Source organism: Carcharodon carcharias, chromosome 2 (genome assembly GCF_017639515.1).
Source record: "Carcharodon carcharias isolate sCarCar2 chromosome 2, sCarCar2.pri, whole genome shotgun sequence".
NCBI lineage: Eukaryota > Metazoa > Chordata > Chondrichthyes > Lamniformes > Lamnidae > Carcharodon > Carcharodon carcharias.
In genome coordinates, this window is record NC_054468.1 from 35364926 (window position 1) to 35384805 (window position 19880).

The 19880-nt window shown below is 38.5% G+C and overlaps 1 protein-coding gene across 1 annotated transcript in view; it reads right to left on the reverse strand.

Moving 5' to 3' along the window:
• LOC121287210 (uncharacterized threonine-rich GPI-anchored glycoprotein PJ4664.02-like) overlaps positions 1-19880 on the reverse strand; it is a 248842-nt gene that overhangs the window by 108479 nt on the left and 120483 nt on the right. The window contains exons 46-57 of the mRNA XM_041204885.1: positions 18024-18149; positions 14074-14199; positions 12468-12593; positions 10513-10638; positions 8898-9023; positions 6332-6457; positions 3922-4047; positions 3460-3585; positions 2748-2873; positions 1237-1362; positions 771-896; positions 61-186 (exon numbers count right to left, since the gene is read on the reverse strand). Coding sequence (XP_041060819.1) covers positions 61-186; positions 771-896; positions 1237-1362; positions 2748-2873; positions 3460-3585; positions 3922-4047; positions 6332-6457; positions 8898-9023; positions 10513-10638; positions 12468-12593; positions 14074-14199; positions 18024-18149 — 1512 coding nt within the window. The remainder of the gene's footprint in view (positions 1-60; positions 187-770; positions 897-1236; positions 1363-2747; positions 2874-3459; positions 3586-3921; positions 4048-6331; positions 6458-8897; positions 9024-10512; positions 10639-12467; positions 12594-14073; positions 14200-18023; positions 18150-19880) is intronic.

Sequence of the window (19880 nt, forward strand, 5' to 3'; positions counted from 1 at the left end):
ATGCAGTGTGATATACCATTCATCAGTTTGTCACAATCTGCATGTTTGAAGATTGCCTACCATCACAATGAGAGGTGTTTGTCACATTGGTGCTAAATCCAGGACGGCAACTGCAATTGAAGCTTCCAATTGTATTCGTGCAGATTTGTTGACAGGTTGATGTGTTGATTGCACATTCATCAATATCTGCACAAAAAAGTCCAATCAATCCTCACTCAGTTTGATTAAAATAAGCGAATACATTGACAATTTAAATCACATGTTTGCAACACTTCCTTTTGGATTCTATCGTGATTAACACATCCATGATTCTACAACAATATTATAAAAGACATCTTTCAAATATGGCATATCTCATTACACAGCATAATTACATATATTGTCAGCTTCTTTTTACTTAATTATTACAGTGCACCAAGTCTTTGCGTGAAGACAATTAGCAAGGTACAGATAGCTGTTCAGTGAAACGCAATTCACAAAACATCAATTGCAGGGATCAAAAGCAAAATACTGCAGATGCTGGAAATCTGAAACAGAAACATAAATAGCTGGAAAAACTCAACAAGTCTGACAGCATTTGTTGAGAGGAAGTCAGAGTTAACGTTTCGAGTCCGTATGAGTCTGCATCAGAATGAAGAGAAATGTGACGAGTCATACAGACTCAAAACGATAACTCTGTTTTCTTTGCCACAGATATTGTCAGACCTACTGAGTTTTGGCATCTATTTTTGCTTTTATTTCAGGGGCCTGATTGTTTGAATGTTGCCTACCATCACAAAGAGAAGTGTTTGTCACATTGCTGCTAAAGCCAGGAATGCAACTGCAATTGAAGCTTCCAATTGTATTGGTGCAGATTTGTTGACAGGTTGATGTGCTGGTTGCACATTCATCAATATCTGCAAAACAATGTCCAATTATTCCTCACTCAGTTTGATTGACATGAAACCAGGCATTGGCAACTTAAATCACATGTTTGCAACAATTACTTTTGAATTGTATAATATTCAACATTTCTCAAATTCAACTGCAATATCATCAGTGACATCATCCAAATATAAAATAGCCCTTCATAAAGCGCTACTAATCATATTATTTAGCTTCTGATTATTTAGTTACTAAGGAGTATCAAGTCTTACTTGAAGCCAATTAGATTTGCAATATAGTGACAGATGTTTGATGAAGCACAATTCACAAACAATCAATAACGGTGAATCTGTTCATGTGAAGAGTGCCTACCATCACAAAGAAAAGCATTTGTAACATTGGTGGTAAACCCAGGACGGCAACTGCAATTGAAGCTTCCAATTGTATTGGTACAGATTTGATGACAGGTTGATGTGTTGGTTGCACATTCATCAATATCTGCAAGAAATATATCAAATTATTCCTTGCTTAGTTGATTCACATTTGACCATACATTTCACATGTTTTCAACACATCCTTCTAGCCTCTATAATGTTGGTTTACTCTGTATTTCAAGAGCAATATATTTAGTTTCAATTCTCCGTCAAATATAACAGCTGGCCATACAATGACTAAATTATTGATTTGTTGTTTTTGGCCATGAAACTTTTCTTCTGTGCTCTCTAACCTACAATGTTACAGCTACTTAGTAGGCTTAGGCTCAACAATGTTAAATAATGGGAAGTCCTTAAGTGCAAAGTGCAAGCCATTTATCAGAAATTGGGGAACTTTTTAATAATCTCCCCGTAATGACTGCTTTACTGCAACACAACATTTTGCTTCCAGAAGATCCCTATTGTGTTTTAGCATAGATTATTGTCGTGATCCATTCTTTTCCTAATTCTGAATGAGCCATGTATTATTTGCTTCAACAGTTGTGCTTAAACATTTCAGACCATCACAAAGTGAAAATTTTGGTGCTGAAGCCTAGATGGCAACAGCATGTAAATCTCCCAATTGTATTGGTGCAGATTTGTTGACATCCTGATGTGTTGATTGCACATTCATTGATACTTGTAGAAGAAATTCTTTTTGTGATTGTGTCAGGGTCATTGCAGACCTCAGGGGTCATTGTGCCTGCCCTTTTGCTCATCACCCCAGGCTCAGGTCAGTGTCATATGCTCCAAGGTATGAGCAAAGGCCATCAGCATAAGCAGCAAATTCCAGTGGTGATGGCGAAAGATCGAGAATATCATAGGCAAGGGCTGATTCTCAATATCCATTCTGTGAAGAGGACTTGAGTTTCTACATTCGCACATGAGGTAGGCACTGGGAAAACACCTCAAATATTAATTTCCAAAATCATATTGCTCAATGATCAATGAAATTGAAAATGGGCATTTCTTGCAAGCAATGTAAGAGGAGAGTGCAAGATTCCACACAATGCAGAAATCAGCAAAAATTTCAGACAGATCACAATGACTATTGTATTGATTCTCTGGGTAGGACATTCTGCTGCTGCCCTCAACAAACTACAATATTCCTATCACCATGGTTGCAAAACAACCAGAATCCCTGGCTCACGGCAAGTCCCGAAGCACAAAGAACGTGCTTTTGATACAAAATTCAGAATCATACATGTAATATCATTGTAGTCTATGAATTTAACACAATGGAAACCACAATGTACAATTACATAGATTATTGTTATCAACCTCTGAGTGTTTTTCTGTGAAGTAACACAAAGAGATTTTTGATAGCCATCTAGCATTAGCAGCAGTTGTATATATTGTGATACGCCAATCATCGGTTTGTCACAATCTGCATGTTTGAAGGTTGCCTACCATCACAAAGAGAAGTGTTTGTCACATTGGTGCTAAATCTAGGATGGCAACTGCAATTGAAGCTTCCAATTGTATTGGTGCAGATTTGTTGACAGGTTGATGTGCTGTTTGCACATTCATCGATATCTGCATAAAACAGTCCAATCAAACCTCACTCAGTTTCATTAAAATAAGCCAATACATTGACAATTTAAGTCACATGTTTGTAACACTTCCTTTTGCATTCTGTCGCGATTAACACATCCATGATTCAACAACATTATAAAAGACATCTTCCAAATATGGCATATCACATTACAAAGCATTACTACATATATTGTCAGCTTCTTATTATTAATTATTACGGTGCACCAAGTCTTTGCGTGAAGCCAATTAGCAATGTACTGATAGCTGTTCAGTGAAACGCAATTCACAAATCATCAATTGCAGGGATCAAAAGCAAAATACTGCAGATGCTGGAAGTCTGAAACAAAAACATAAACATAAATAGCTGAATAAACTCAACAGGTCTGACAGCATACGTGGAGAGGAAGTCAGAGTTAACGTTTCGAGTCTGTATGCGTCTTCATCAGAATGAAGAGAAATGTGAAGTGTCAAATGGACTCGAATCGTTAACTCTGTCTTCCTCTCCACAGACGCTATCAGACCTGCTGAGTTTTTCCAGCTATTTTTGTTATTATTGCAGGGGTCTGATTGTTTCAAAATTGCCTACCATCACAAAGAGAAGTGTTTGTCACGTTGGTGCTAAAGCCAGGATTGCAACTGCAATTGAAGCTTCCAATCGTATTGGTGCAGATTTGTTGACAGGTTGATATGTTGGTTGCACATTCATCAATATCTGCAAAACAATGTCCAATTATTCCTCGCTCAGTTTGATTGACATGAAACCAGGCATTGGCAACTTAAATCACATGTTTGCAACAATTACTTTTGAATTGTATAATATTCAACATTTGTGTAATTTAACAGCAATATCATCAGTGGTATCTGCCAAATACAAAATATCTCTTCATAAAGCGCTACTAAACATATTATTTAGCTTCTGATTATTTAGTTACTAAGGAGCACCAAGTCTTGCTTGAAGCCAATTAGATTTGCAATATAGTGATAGATGTTCAATGAAGCGCAATTCACAATCAATAACAGAGAATCTGTTTATGTGAAGAGTGCCTACCATCACAAAAAGAAGCGTTTGTAACATTGGTGCTAAACCCAGGACGGCAACTGCAATTGAAGCTTCCAATTGTATTGGTACAGATTTGTTGACAGGTTGATGTGTTGGTTGTACATTCATCGATATCTGCACAAAATATTTCCAATTATTCCTTGCTTATTTTGATTCACATTAGACCATACATTTTCAGTCCAAGTGACAAGTTTCCAACACATCCTTATAGCCTCTTAAATGATAAATTGTTCTGTTAATCAATAGCAATATATTTATCTTTGCTTTTCTCCCAAATATAAATATATGCCATATAATGCCTAAATAATTGTATTGTTTCTATTGGCCACGAGATGTTTCTTCTGTCCTCACTAACCTACCACATTGCAGCTACCTTTTAAACTAAGCAATAACAATGTTAATTAATGGCAAGTACAGAATCCCAAACACCAAGCTATTTATCAGAAATTGATGAACTTTTTAACTATCTCCTGGTAAAGAATGTTTTCCTGCAATTCAATATTCTGCTGCAATAACATCACTATTATGTTACAGCACAGATTATTCTTGTGATCCTTCCATTGCCTATCTGCTAACCAGTTATAAACTACATGCTTCAACCCATCTAGATTTAGAAGGCATTCAGATTTCATAGATGGAACAGAATTCCAAAACTAACAATTGCAGAATATCTCTCCACTTTTAAAGCTCCGACCATCACAAAGGGAAGATTTTGGTCATGTTGGCACAGAAGCCTGGATGGCAACTGCATGAAAAGGTCCCGAATCTGGTGCAGATTTCTTGACAACTTGACATGTTGGTTGTACATTCATTGATACTTGCAGAAAAAAGTCCATTCATGAGTGTACCAGGGTCATTGGAGATCTGAGAGCTTCTTGTAACTGCCATTTTGAATGTCACCCCAGACTCAGGTGAGGGTCACATGCTCCAGGGTATGAGCCGTGGCCAGTGGTAGAACCAGCATTTTCCATTGGCAATGCAGAAAGTGCTACAATCGATGAGGCAAGGGCAGTTTCACAGTGTCCGTTCTATGAAAAGGACTTTTGTTTCTTTAATGACACATGAGGTAGGCAATGGTAAAGTATCTCACATATTTCTTTCCCAAGTCATTTTGCTCAATGCTCACTGAAATTGAAAATTGGCATTTCTTCCAAGCAATGGAATAGGAAAGTGCAAGACTCCAAGCTGTGCAGAAATGAGCAAAGATCTCAGACAGACTGCAATGGCTAATTATTGATTCTCTTCGTTAGGATATTCTGCTGCTGTCCTCACAAACTACAACATTCCTACCACCATGAATGCTAAACAAATATGATCTCTGACTAATGGCAAGTCCAGAAGCACAAAGCACATGCCGATTCTTACTCAGTTTGATTAAAATAAGCATTGCAGTGACTATTTAATCACGTGTGCAACACTTTCTTTCAGATACTATAGTGATAAACACCTCTCTAATTTAACAACAACATCATCAAAGATCAAAAAACAACATCTTCCAAATATTACATACCCCTTTACAAAGCATCACTAAATATATCGGCAGCTTCTTATTATTTAATTATTAAGGAGCACCAAGTCTTTGCATGAAGCCAATCAGCAATGTACTGATAGATGTTAGGTGAAGCGCAATTCATAAAACACCAATTGCAGGGATCTGATTATTTGAAGATTGCCTACCATCACAAAGAGAAGTGTTTGTCACATTGGTGCTATATCCAGGATCGCAACTGCAATTGAAGCTTCCAATTGTATTGGTGCAGATTTGTTGACAGGTTGATGTGTTGGTTACACATTCATTGATGTCTGCAAGTAATATATCCAGTAATTCCTTGCTTAGTTTGATTCACATTAGACCATACAAGCTAAGCCAAATATTTCCAGCATATCTGGAAAGCCTCTATAATGATAGATTGCTCAGCAATTCGACAGCAATATATTTAGTCTTACTTTTCTCTCAAATATAAAAATTGGACACATGATGTCTAAATAAATGTATTGTTGTCATTGGCCATGAGATCTTTCTTCTGCCCACTCTAACTTACATTGTCCCAGGTATTGCTTACACTAAGCGACAACAATGTTAATTAATGGCAAGTGCAGAAGTGCAAAGAGCAAGCCGTTTAACAGAAATTGATGAATTTTTAACAGTCTCCTGTTAATGATTGCTTTCCTTCAATTCAATATTCTGCCACAATGATATCCCTTTTGTGTTGTGGCACAGATTATTATTGTGATCCATTCATTGTCTATTTCCTAAGGAGCCATAAGCTATTTTCTTCAAGGCATTCAGAGCTCACGGATAGAAGAGAATTCCAAAACGAATAATTGCAGAGTCTCTGCACTTAAAAAGTTCAGACCATCACAGAGGGAAGGTTTTGGCATGTTGAAAGCTACCTACCATCACAAAGAGAAGTGTTTGTCACATTGGTGCTAAATCCAGGATGGCAACTGCAGTTGAAGCTTCCAATTGTATTGGTGCAGGTTTGTTGACAGGTTGATGTGTTGGTTGCACATTCATCAATATCTGCAAGAAATAGATCCAATTATTCCTTGCTTAGTTTGATTCACATTAGACCATGCATTTTCAATTGACGTGATATGTTTCCAACACATCCTCATAGCCACAATAATGTTAAATTGCTGTGCAATATATTTAGTATTGTTTTTCTCCCAAATATAATTATTGACCATATAATGCATAACTAATTGTATTGTTGCTGTTTGCCACGAGATTATTATTCTGCCCTCTCTAACCGGCAAAGATCCAGCTACCATTTAGGCTAAGCGACAACAATGTTAATTAATGGCAAGTCTAGAAGTGCAAAGAGCAAGTCATTGATCAGAAATTGATGAACTTTTTAACAATTTATTGGTAATGACGGCTTTCCTCCAATTGAATTTTCTGCCTGAATAATATACCTATTGTGTTGAGGCACAGGATATTGATGTGATCCATTCATTGTCTAATTCCTGAGGAGCCATAAACTATTTGCTTCAAGCCGTATAGATTGAAAAGGCATTCTGAGTTCATAGATTGAACAGAATTCCAAAACCAACAATTGCAGATTATTGTTTTTGTTTTGGATTTCCAGCATCCGCAGTTTTTTTGTTTTTAGTAATTGCAGATTATCTATGTACTTAAAAATTTCCGACCATCACAAAAGGAAGATCTCGATCAAGTTGACGCTGAAGCCTGGTAGGCAACTGTTTGCAAAACTCCCATTTGTATTGGTGCATATATGTCGACAGCTTGATGTGTTGGTTGCACATTCATCAAAACAAAAACAAAAACAGAATTACCTGGAAAAACTCAGCAGGTCTGGCAGCATCGGCGGAAAAGAAAAGAGTTGACGTTTCGAGTCCTCATGACCCTTCGACAGAACTGTAGTTAAATTGCTGTGCAATATATTTAGTATTGCTTTTCTCCCAAATATAATTATTGACCATATAATGCATAACTAATTGTATTGTTGCTGTTTGCAATTACTTTTTGCAGAACTGTAGTTCTGTCGAAAGGTCATGAGGACTCGAAACGTCAACTCTTTTCTTCTCCGCCGATGCTGCCAGACCTGCTGAGTTTTTCCAGGTAATTCTGTTTTTGTTTTTGTTTTGGATTTCCAGCATCCGCAGTTTTTTTATTTTTATTAATTGCAGATTATCTATGTACTTAAAAATTTCCGACCATCACAAAAGGAAGATCTTGATCAAGTTGATGCTGAAGCCTGGTAGGCAACTGTTTGCAAAACTCCCATTTGTATTGGTGCATATATGTCGACAGCTTGATGTGTTGGTTGCACATTCATCAATACTTGGAGAAAAAGATAATTCATGAGGGCCGTCAGGGTCATTGGAGACATCAGAGCTTGTTGAAACTGATCTTTTGCAAACCACCCCAGGCTCAGGTAAGGAACACATGCTCCAGGGTATGAACCCAGTCCAGCAACAGAAGCAGCAAATTCGTTTGGTGATGGCGTAAAAACAACAACCTATTAGACAAGGTGTGTTCACAGTTTCTATTCTCTGAAGAGGACTCATGCTTCTTTAATCACACATGAGGTAGGCAATGGACAAGTACCTCACATATTTCTTCCCCAAATAATATTCCACAATGCTCACGGAAATTGAAAATGGGCATTTCTTCGAAGCAATGGAAGAGAAAAGTGCAAAATACCAAGCTGTGGAGAAATTAGCAGAGATCTCAGAAAAATGACAATGATAATGTATTGGTTCAGACATTCTGCTGCTGCCCTCATCAAACTATGACATTCCTTCCCACATGGATGCGAAATAGCTTGAAAACCTGACTAACGGCCAGCCCAGGTGTTCAAGGCACAGGCCGTTGAGAACTAGAACATCTTAGACCAGGGCTATTTCACAGTGTCCATTCTATGAAGAGGACTTATGTTTCTAAAATCACACATGAGCTAGGCAATGGGAAAACAACTCACATATTCCTTTCCCAAATCATATTGTTCAATGCTCTCTGAAATTTATAATGGTCATTTCTTCCATACGATGGAAGAGGAAAGTGCATGACACCAAGCCATGCTGAACTGAGCAGAGATCTCAGGCAGATCACAATGATTAAAGCATTGAGTCCCTTGGTTTGCCATTCTGCTGATACCCTGATCAAACTACAACAATTCGACCCCCACGGATGCTAAACAATGAGGAACACAGATTAATGCCAAGTCCAGAAGTGCAAAGATCATGCCGTTGATCCAAGATTCCGAATCACACATGCAATTTCCTCGTCGTTTATGAATTTATCACAAAGGAAATCGTAATCTGCAATCAATTTATAATGATTGTATACAGGCACAAATTGTCATCAACATCTGATGGTTTAATTGTGAATGAAGACAAAGAGCTTGTTTGTTGCCATCTAGCATTGAGAGTGGTTGGATGTAGTGTGATTTGCCAGACATCAGTTTCTGAGAATCTGCATGTTGAAGATCGCCTACCATCACAAAGAGAAGTGTTTGTCACATTGGTGCTAAATCCAGGATGGCAACTGCAATTGAAGCTTCCAATTGTATTGGTGCAGATTTGTTGACAGGTTGATGAGTTAGTTGCACATTCATCGATAACTGCAAGAAGTACATCCAATTATTCCTTGCTAAGATTGATTCACATTAGACCATACTTTTTCAATATACGTGATATGTTTCCAACACATCTTCATAACCTCTATATTGTTAAATTGCTTGTAAATCAACAAGAAGATATTTAGTTTTGCTTTTCTGCCAAATATAAATATTGACCATATAATACCTAAATAATTGAATTGTTGATATTGACCATGAGATTTTTCTTCTGTCCTCTCAAACCTACAGCATTACAGCCACCATTTAGGCTAAGTGACAACGATGTTAATTGTTGAAATGTCCAGAAGTGTAAACATCAAACCATTGATCAGAAATTGATGAATTTTTAACAATATCCTGGCAATGATTGTTTTCCTGCAAATTAATATTCTCCTGTAATAACATCACTGCTGTGTTGTGGCACAGAATATTGTTACAATCCATTCATTATCTATTTCCTAAGGGGCCATGAACTATTTGCTTCAACCCATCTAGATTAAGAAGGCATTCAGAGCGCGTAGATAGAATAGAATTCCAAAACCAACAATTGCATCTTATCTCTGTACATAAGAAGTTCCTACCATCACAAGGGGAAGATTTTGATCAGCTAGTGCAACTGGATGGAAACTGCAAGTGAAGCTCCCATTTGTATTGGTGGAGATTGTTGACAACGTGATGTGTTGGTCGTACACTCATAAACACTTGCACAAAAAAGTCCATTCATGAGGGTGTCAGGTGCATTGGAGACCTGAGGGCTTGTTGCACCTGCCCTTTTGCTAGTCACCCAGGCTCAGGTAAGGCTCACATACTCCACAGTATGAGCCATGGTCAGTAGCAGAACCAGCAAATTCCAGCAGTGATGGCGAAAGAACTAAAACATCTTAGATAAGGGCTGTTTCACCGTGTCCATTCTATGAAGAGGACTTGCGTTTGTTTATTCACACATGAGTTAGGCAATGGGAAAACACCTCACATATTTCTTTTCCAAGTCATATTGTCCAATGCTGTCTGAAATTTAAAATGGGCATTTCTTCCATAAAATGGAAGAGGAAAGTGTATGACAACCAACCGTGCTGAACTGATTAGAGACCTCAGGCAGATCACAATGACTAATGTATTGATTCCCTTGGTTTGGCCGTTCTGCTGACACCCTCATCAAACTACAACATTCCTACCCCCACGGATGCTAAACAACTAGGAACCCTGATTAATGCCAAATTCAGAAGTGAAAAGCTCATGCCGTTGATTGAAAATTCTGAATCACACGTACAATTTCTTCGTCGTTTATGAACTTATCATAAAGGAAATCAGAATCTGCAATCAATATACAATGATTGTATACGAGCAATAATAATTATCCTCAACCTCTGATGGATTAATTGTGAAGGAGCACAAAGAGCTTGTTTGTACCCATCTAGCATTGAGAATGGTTGGATGTAGTGATTTGCCAAACATCAGTTTCTGAGAATTTTGCATGTTGAAGTTTGCCTACCATCACAAAGAGAAGTGTTTGTCACATTGGTGCTAAATCCAGGATCGCAACTGCAATTGAAGCTTCCAATTGTATTGGTGCAGATTTGTTGACAGGTTGATGTGTTGGTTGCACATTCATCAATATCTGCAAGAAATAGATCAAATTGTTCCTTGCTTAGTTTGATTCACATTAGACCATGCATTTTCACTCGATGTGATATGTTTCCAACACATCCTCCTAGCCGCGATAATGTTAAATTGCTGTGCAAATCAACAGCAATATATTTAGTTTTGCTTTTCTCTCAAATATAATTACTGGCCATATAATGCATAACTAATTGTATTGTTGCTGTTTGCCATGAGATTATTATTCTGCCCTCTCTAACTTACAATGTCCCAGCTACCATTCAGACTAAGCGACAACAATGTTAATTAATGGCAAGTCTAGAAGTGCAAAGAGCAAACCATTGATCAGAAATTGATGAACTTTTTAACAATTTATTGGTAATGACGGCTTTCCTCCAATTGAATTTTCTGCCTGAATAATATACCTATTGTGTTGAGGCACAGGATATTGATGTGATCCATTCATTGTCTAATTCCTGAGGAGCCATAAACTATTTGCTTCAAGCCATATTGATTGAAAAAGCATTCGGAGTTTGTAGATAGAACAGAATTCCAAAACCAACAATTGCAGATTATTTATGCACTTAAAATTTCCAACAATCACAAAGGGAAGACTTTGATCAAGTTGGCGCTGAGGCCTGGATGGCAACTGTATGCGTACCTCACATTTGTATTGGTTTGGATATGTGGACAACTTGATGTGTTGGTTGCACATTCATCGATACTTGGAGAAAAAGACCATTCATGAGGGCCATCAGGGTCATTGGAGACATCAGTGCTTGTTGCAACTGCCCTTTTACAAACCACCCCAGGCTCAGGTAAGGAGCACATGCTTCAGGGTATGAACCCAGTCCAGTAGAAGAAACATTGGTAATGGAGTAAGAACTACAAACTATGAGACAAGGTCTGTTCACAGTTTCCATTCTCTGAAGGTGACTTATGGTTCTTTAATCACACATGAGGTAGGCAATGGACAAGTACCTCAAATATTTCTTTCCCAAATCATATTCCTCAATGCTCACTGAAATTGAAAATGGGCATTTCTTCCAAGCAATGGAAGAGGAAAGTGCAAAATACCAAGCTGTGCATAAATTAGCAGAGATCTCAGACCAATTACAGTAACTAATGTATTGGTTCCCTTGGTTCGGACATTCTGCTGCTGCCCTCATCAAATCCTTCCTACATGGATTGGAACCCTGACTAACAGCAAGTCCAGAAGTGCAAAGCACATGCCATTGAGAACAAGAACATCTTAGACAAGGGCTGTTTCATAATGTCCATTCCATGAAGAAGACTGGTGTTTCATTAATCACACATGAGGTAGGCAACAGGAAAGTACCTCACATATTTCTTTCCCAGGTCATATTGCTCAAAGCTCACTGAAATTGAAAATTGGCATTTCATCCAAGAAATGGAAGAACAAAATGCAAGGATGCCATGCTGTGCAGAAATGAGCAGAGATCACAATGACTAAAATATAGATTCTCTTAGTTAATATGTACTGCTGCTGCCTTCATCAAACTACAACATTCCTACCCCCACGGAAGCTAAACAACCAGGAGCCCAGATTAACGGCAGGTCCAGGAGTGCAAAAAACACATGCCATTGACCAAAATTCTGAATCAGACATTCAATTTTCTCATAGTCTATGAATTTATCACAATGGAAACTGTAATCTGCAATCAAAATAGAAATGTTGCAGACAGGCACAAATTATTGTCATCAACCTCTGATTGTTTAATTGTGAAGAAACACAAAGAGCTTATTTGTATAGCCATGTAGCATTGAGAGTGGTTGGTTGTAGTATGATGCTTCAATCATCAGTTTGCATGTTTGAAGATTGCCTACCGTCACAATGAGAAGTGTTTGTCACATTGGTGCTATATCCAGGATCGCAACTGCAATTGAAGCCTCCAATTGTATTGGTGCAGATTTGTTGACAGGTTGATGTGTTAGTTGCACATTCATCGATATCTGCAAGAAATAGATCCAATTATTCCTTGCTAAAATTGATTCACATTAGACCATATATTTTCAATCTACATCACATGCTTCCAACACATCCTTATAGCCTCTATAATTTTTAATTACTCTCTAATTTAACAGCAATATATTTAGTCATGCTTTTCTCTCAAATATAAAAAATAGCAATATCATAACCTAAATAATTGTATTGGTGTTACTGGCCATGAAATTTTTCTTCTGCCCTCTCTAATCAACAGTATTCCACCTACCATTTTGGCTAAGCGACAATAATGCTAATTAATGGCATGTCCAGAAGTGCAAACAGCAAGCCATTGATCCAAAATTGATGAACTTTTTAACAATCACCCAGTAATGACTGTTCTCCAATTCAATATTCTGCTGCCATAATAACCCTGTTGTGTTACGGCACAGATTATTGTTGTGATCCACTCGTTGTCCAATTCCTAAGGAGCCAGAAGCAATTTGCCTCAAGCCATCTAGATTTAGAAGGCATTCAGAGCTCACGGATGGAAGATAATTCCAAAACCAACAATTGCAGAGTATCTCTCCACTTAAAGTTTCCTCCCATGCCAAAGGGAAGATTTTGATCATGTTGGTGCTGAAGCCAAATGTCAACTGCATGCAAAACCCCCATTTGTATTGGTGCAGATTTGTTGACAACTTGATACGTTGGTTGCACATTCATTGATACTTGCACAAAAAAGCCCATTCATGAGTGTATCAGGGTCATAGGAGACCTGAGGGCTTGTTGCACCTGCTCTTTTGCTAGTCACCCAGGCTCAGGTAAGGGTCACATGATCCAGGATATGAGCCATGGCCAGTAGCAGAACCAGCAAATTCCAGTGGTGATGCCAAAAGTACTAAAACATCTTAGATAAGGGCTGTTTCACGGTGTCCATTCCATGAAGAGGAATTGTGTTTGTTTATTCACACATGAGCTAGGCAATGGGAAGACATCTCACATATTTCTCTCCAAAGTCATATTGCTCAATGCTCACTGAAATTTAAAATGGGCATTTCTTTATGAAATGGAAGAGAAAAGTGTGTGATACCAAGCCACTATGAATAGAGCCGAGATCTCAGATCGATCACAATGACTAATGTGTTGATTCAACTGGTTCTGCTGATGCCCTCATCAAACTACAACATTTCCACCACCACAAATGCTAAACTTCTAGGAACTTGATTAATGCCAAGTGCAAAAGCGCATAGCACATGCCATTGCTCCAAAATTCAGATTCATACATGCAATTTCCTCGTAGTTTATGAATTTATCACAATGGAAATCGTAATCTGCAATCAACATATTGCATTCGGGCACAAATTATTGTCATCGACCTCTGACTGTTTAGTCATGAAGGAACACACAAAGAGCTTGTTTGTAGTCATCTAGCATTGAGAGTGGTTGGATGTGGTGTGATTTGCCAAACATCAGTTTCTGAGAATCTGTGTGGTGAAGGTTGCCTACCATCACAAAGAGAAGTGTTTGTCACACTGGGACTAAATCCAGGATGGCAACTGCAATTGAAGCTTCCAATTGTATTGGTGCAGATTTGTTGACAGGTTGATGTATTGGTTGCACATTCATCGATATCTGCAAGAAATAGATCCAATTATTCCTTGCTTAGTTTGATTCACAATAGACCTTATATTTTCAATCTACGTCACATGTTTCCAACACATCCTTATAACCTCTATAGTGTTAAACTGCCCTGTAATTCAACAGCAATAAATTTAGTCTTGCTTTTCTCTCAAATATAAAAATTGGCCATATAATACTTAAATAATTGTAATGTTGTTATTGGCCATGAGATTTTTCTTCTGTCCTCACTAACCGACTGTGTTACAGCTACCATTTCAGCTAAGTGACAACAATGTTAATTAATGGCAAATCCAGATATGCAAACAGCAAGCCCTTGATCAGAAATTGATGAATAATTTAATAATATCATGGTAATGACTGCTTTCCTTCAATTCAATATTCTGTTGCCATAATATCCCTATTGTGTTGTGGCACAGATTATTGCTGTGATCCATTCATTGTCTTATATTGTCTAATTCCTGAGGAGCCATAAACTAGTTGCTTCAAGCAATCCAGATTTAGAAGGTATTCAAAACTCGCAGATAGAATAGAATTCCAAAGCCAACGATTGCAGAGTATCTATGCACTTAAAAATGTCCTGCCATCACAAAGAGAAGATTTTGGTCATGTTGTTGCTGAAGACTGGATGGTAACTGCATGAACAGTTCCCATTTGTATTGGTGCAGATTTGTATACAACTTGATGTGTGGAATGCACATTCACCGATCTTGCAGAAAAAAAAATGTATTCATGAGTGTACCAGGCTCATCGGAGACAGCAGGGCTTATTGAACCTGCCATTTTGATAATCACCCCAGGCACAGGTAAGGGTCACATGCTCCATGGTATTAGCCATGGCCACTAGTAGATCACAATGACTACGTATTGCTTCTCTTGGTTAGGATGCCCTGCTGCTGCCCTTATCAAACTACAGCATTCCTAGCCCCACGGAGGTTAAACAAATAGGAACCCTGATTCTCTGGACCTCTGGACTTTTGCAAGTCCAAAAGTGCAAAGCACATGCCCTTAACCCAAAATTCTGAATCATACATGCAATTTCCTCATAGTCTATGAAAATGGAAACCGTAATCAGCAATCAAAATATAATTGTTGCATACGGGCACAGATTATTGTCATCAACCTCTGATTTTGAAGGAACATACATAGAAACATACGTAGAAAATAGGAGCAGGAGTTGGCCATTCAGCCCTTCGAGCCTGCTCCACCATTCATTATGATCATGGCTGATCATCCAATTCAATAGCTTGCTCCTGCTTTCTCCCTATATCCTTTGATCCCTTTTGCCCCAAGAGCTATATCTAACTTCTTAAAAACATACAATGTTTTGGCCTCAACTACTTTCTGTGGTAGCGCATTCCACAGGCTCATCACTCTCTGGGTGAAGAAATTTCTCCTCATCTCAGTCCTAAATGGTCTGCCCCATATCCTCAGACTGTGACCCCCGGTTCTGGACTCCCCCACCATCAGGAACTTCCTTCGTGCATTGACCCTGTCTAGTCCTGTTAGAATTTTATAGGTTTCTATGAGATCTCCCCTCATTTGTCTGATCTCCAGCAAATATAATCCTAACCAACTCAATCTCTCCTCATATGTCAGTCCTGCCATCCCAGGAATCAGTCTGGTAAAACTTTGCTGCGCTGCCTGTATAGTACGAACATCCTTCCTCAGATAAGGAGACCAAAACTGCACACAATATTCCAGGTGTGGTCTCACCAAGGCCCTGTATAATTGCAGCAAAACATCCCTGTTCCTGTACTCGAATCCTCTCGCTATGAAGGCCAACATACCATTTGCCTTCTTTACCACCTGCTGCACCTGCATGCTTACCTTCAGTGACTGGTGTATGAGGACACCCAGGTCTCATTGCCATTCCCCTCTCTCAATTTATAGCCATTCAGATAATAATCTGCCTTCCGGTTTTTGCTACCAAAGTGGATAACTTCACATTTATCCATATTATACTGCATTTGCCAACTCACTCAGCTTGTCCAAATCACACTGAAGCATTTCTGCATCCTCCTCACAGCTCACCCTCCCACCCAGCTTTGTGTCATCTGCAAATTTGGAGATATTACATTTAGTTCCCTCATCTAAATGATTATTATATATTGTGAATAGCTGGGGTCCCAGCACCGATCCCTGCGGTACCCCACTAGTCACTGCCTGCCATTTGGAAAAAGACCCATTTATTCCTACTCTTTGTTTCCTGTCTGCCAACCAGTTTTCTATCTATCTCAATGCACTACCCCCAATCCCATGCACTTTAATTTTACACGCCAATCTCTTAAGTGGGGCTTTGTCAAAAGTCTTCTGAAAGTCCAAATAAACCACATCCACTGTCTCCCCCTCATCAACTCTGCTGGTTACATCCTCGAAAAATTCCAGTAGGTTTGTCAAGCATGATTTCCCTTTCATAAATCCATGCTGACTCTGTCCAATTCTGTCATTGTTTTCCAAATACTCAGCTATTAAATCTTTTATAATGGACTCTAGAATTTTCCCCACCACTGACATCAGGCTGACTGATCTACAATTCCCTGTTTTCTCTCTATCTCTCTTATTAAATAGTGGGGTTACATTAGCTACCCTCCAATCTGAAGGAACTATTCCAGAGTCTATAGAATCTCGGAAGATGACCACCAATGCATCCACTATTTCTAGGGCCACTTCGTTAAGTACTCTGGGATGTAGATTATCAGGCCCTGGAGATTTATCTGCTTTCAATCCCATCAATTTCCCCAACACCATTTCCCTACTAATTCCTCCCTCTCACTAAACCCTGCGTTCCCCAACATTTCTGGTACGTTATTTGTGAAGACAGAATCAAAGTATGTATTTAGTTGGTCAGCCATTTCTTTGTTCCCCATTATAAGTTCCCCTGTTTCTGACTGTAAGGGACCTAGATTTGTCTTCACCAATCTTTTTCTCTTCACATACCTATAGAAACTTTTACAGTCAGTTTTTATGTTCCCTGCAAGCTTACTCTTGTACTCTATTTTTCCCTTCTTAATCAATCCCTTGGTCCTCCTTTGATGAATTCTAAATTGTTCCCAATCCTCAGGTCTGTTGTTTTTTTCTGGCCAATTTGTATGACTCTTGCTTGGATCTAATACAATCTCTAATTTCCCTTGAAAGCCGTGGTTTGGCCATTTTTCCTGTTTTACTTTTGTGCCAGACAGGAATAAACAATTGTTGCAGTTCACCCATGCGCTCTTTGAATATTTGCCATTGCCTATCCACCATCATCCCTTTAAGTAACGTTTCCCAATCCATCATAGCCTACTCACACCTCATACCCTCGTAGTTTCCTTTATTAAGATTCAGGATCCTCGTCTCAGAATCAACTACATCACTCTCCATCTTGACCATATTATGGTCGCTTATCCCCAAGGGGCCTCGCATAACTACATTGCCAATTATTCCTTTCTCATTACACAATACCCAGTCTAGGATGGGTATATGTTTAAGTGCATAGATACTCTGCAATTGTTGGTTTTGGAATTCTATTCTATCTATGAGCTCTGAATGCCTTTTACAACCTGATGTTTAGTGAATCACAATACATCCAACTGCTCTCAATGCCAGATGGGAACAAACAAGCTCTTTGTGTTCCTTCACAATTATACAATCAGTGGTTGTTAAATATTTATAGGATATTATATTACATTATATTATATTGTATTAGATTATATATTATAGAATATTCTAGGAACACAAAGAGCTTGCTTGTAGTCATGTAGCATTGAGAGTGGTTGGTTATATTGTGATACGCCAATCATCAGATTGTGAGAATCTGCACGTTTGAAGATTGCTTACCATCACAATGAGAAGTGTTTGTCATATTGGGGTTAAATCCAGGATGGCAACTGCAATTGAAGCTTCCAATTGTATTGGTGCAGATTTGTTGACAGGTTGATGTGTTGGTTGCACATTCATCGATATCTGCAAGAAATATATCCAATTTTTCTTTGAGTAGATTGATTCACATTAAAACATAAATTTTCAATCTACGTCATCTGCTACCAACACATCCTTATATCCTCTGTAGTGTTAAATTGCTCTGTAATTTACCTGCAATATATTTAGTCTTACTTTTCTCTCAAATATAAAAATTGGACATATAATACGTAAATAATTGTATTGTTGTTATTGGCCATGAGATTCTTCTTCTGTCCTCGCTTACCGACTGTTGTATATACCATTCAGGCTAAGTGACAACAATGTTAATTAATGGCAAGTTCAGAAGAGCAAACAGCAAGCCATTGATCAGAAATTGATTAACTTTTTAACAATCACCCAGTAATGACTGCTCTCTTTCAATTCAATATTCTGCAGCCATAATAACCCTATTGCGTTGTGGCACATGTTATTGTTGTGATCCATTCATTGTCCAATTCCTAAGGAGCCATAAACTACTTGCTTCAAGACATTTAGATTTAGAAGGTGTTCACAGCTTGTAAATAGAATAGAATTCCAATATCAACAATTGCAGAGTATCTCTGCACTTAAAAAGCTCCTACCATCACAAAGGGAAGATTTTGGTCATGTTGGAGTTGGCGTCTGGATGGCAACTGCATGTAAAGCTTCCATTTGTATTGGTGCAGATTTGATGAAGACATGACATGTTGGTTGCACATTCTTTTATGCTTGCAGAAAAAAGTCCATTCATGAGGATATCAGGGTAATTGGAGACATCAGGGCTTGTTGCACTTGACCTGTTGCTAGTCACCCAGGCACAGATAAGGGTTCACGTGCTCCAGGGTATGAGCCATAGCCAGTAGCAGAACCAGCAAATTCCAGTGGTGATGGCAAAAGAGGTAGAACATCTTAGATAAGGGCTGTTTCACCATGTCCATTCAATGAAGAGGACTTGTGTTTCTTTAATCGCACGAGGTAGGTAATGGGAAAACACCTCACATATTTCTTTCCCAAGACATATTGCTCAGTGCTCACTGAAATTGAAAATGGGCATTTCTTCCAAGCAATGGAAAAGGAAAGTTCTAAAACACCAAGCTGTGCCGAAATGAGCAGTGATCTCAGGCAGATCACAATGACTAATGTATTGACTCTGTTGGTTAGGATGTTCTGCTGTTGCCCTCATCAAACTACAACATTCCTTCCCATGTGGATGCAAAAAAACTAGGAACCCTGATTAATGGCAAGTCCAGTAGTGCAAAGCACATGCCATCGATTCTAAATCATACATGGTCGTAGTCTATGAATTTATCATATCGGAAGCAGTAGTCTGCAAACAACATATTATTATTGTATACTCTACAGATTATAGTCAACAACCTTTGATTGTATCATTGTGAAGGAACACAAAGAGCTTGCTTGCTGCCATCTGGCATTCAGAGTGGTTGGATGTATTGTGATTCGCCAATCATCAGGTAGCAAAAGGCATTCAGAGCTCGTAGATCGAATAGAATTCCAAAATCAACAATTGCAGATTAACTGTGAACTTACAAATGTCCTACTATCACAAAGGGAAGATTTTGGTCATGTTGGAGTTGAAGCCTAGATGGCAACTGCATGCAAAGCTCCCATTTGTATTGGTGCAGATATGTGGACAATTTGATATGTTGGTTGCACATCCGTCGATACTCGGAGAAAAAGCCCATTCATGAAGGGTATCTAGGTCATTGGAGACCTCAGGACTTGTTGCAACTGTCC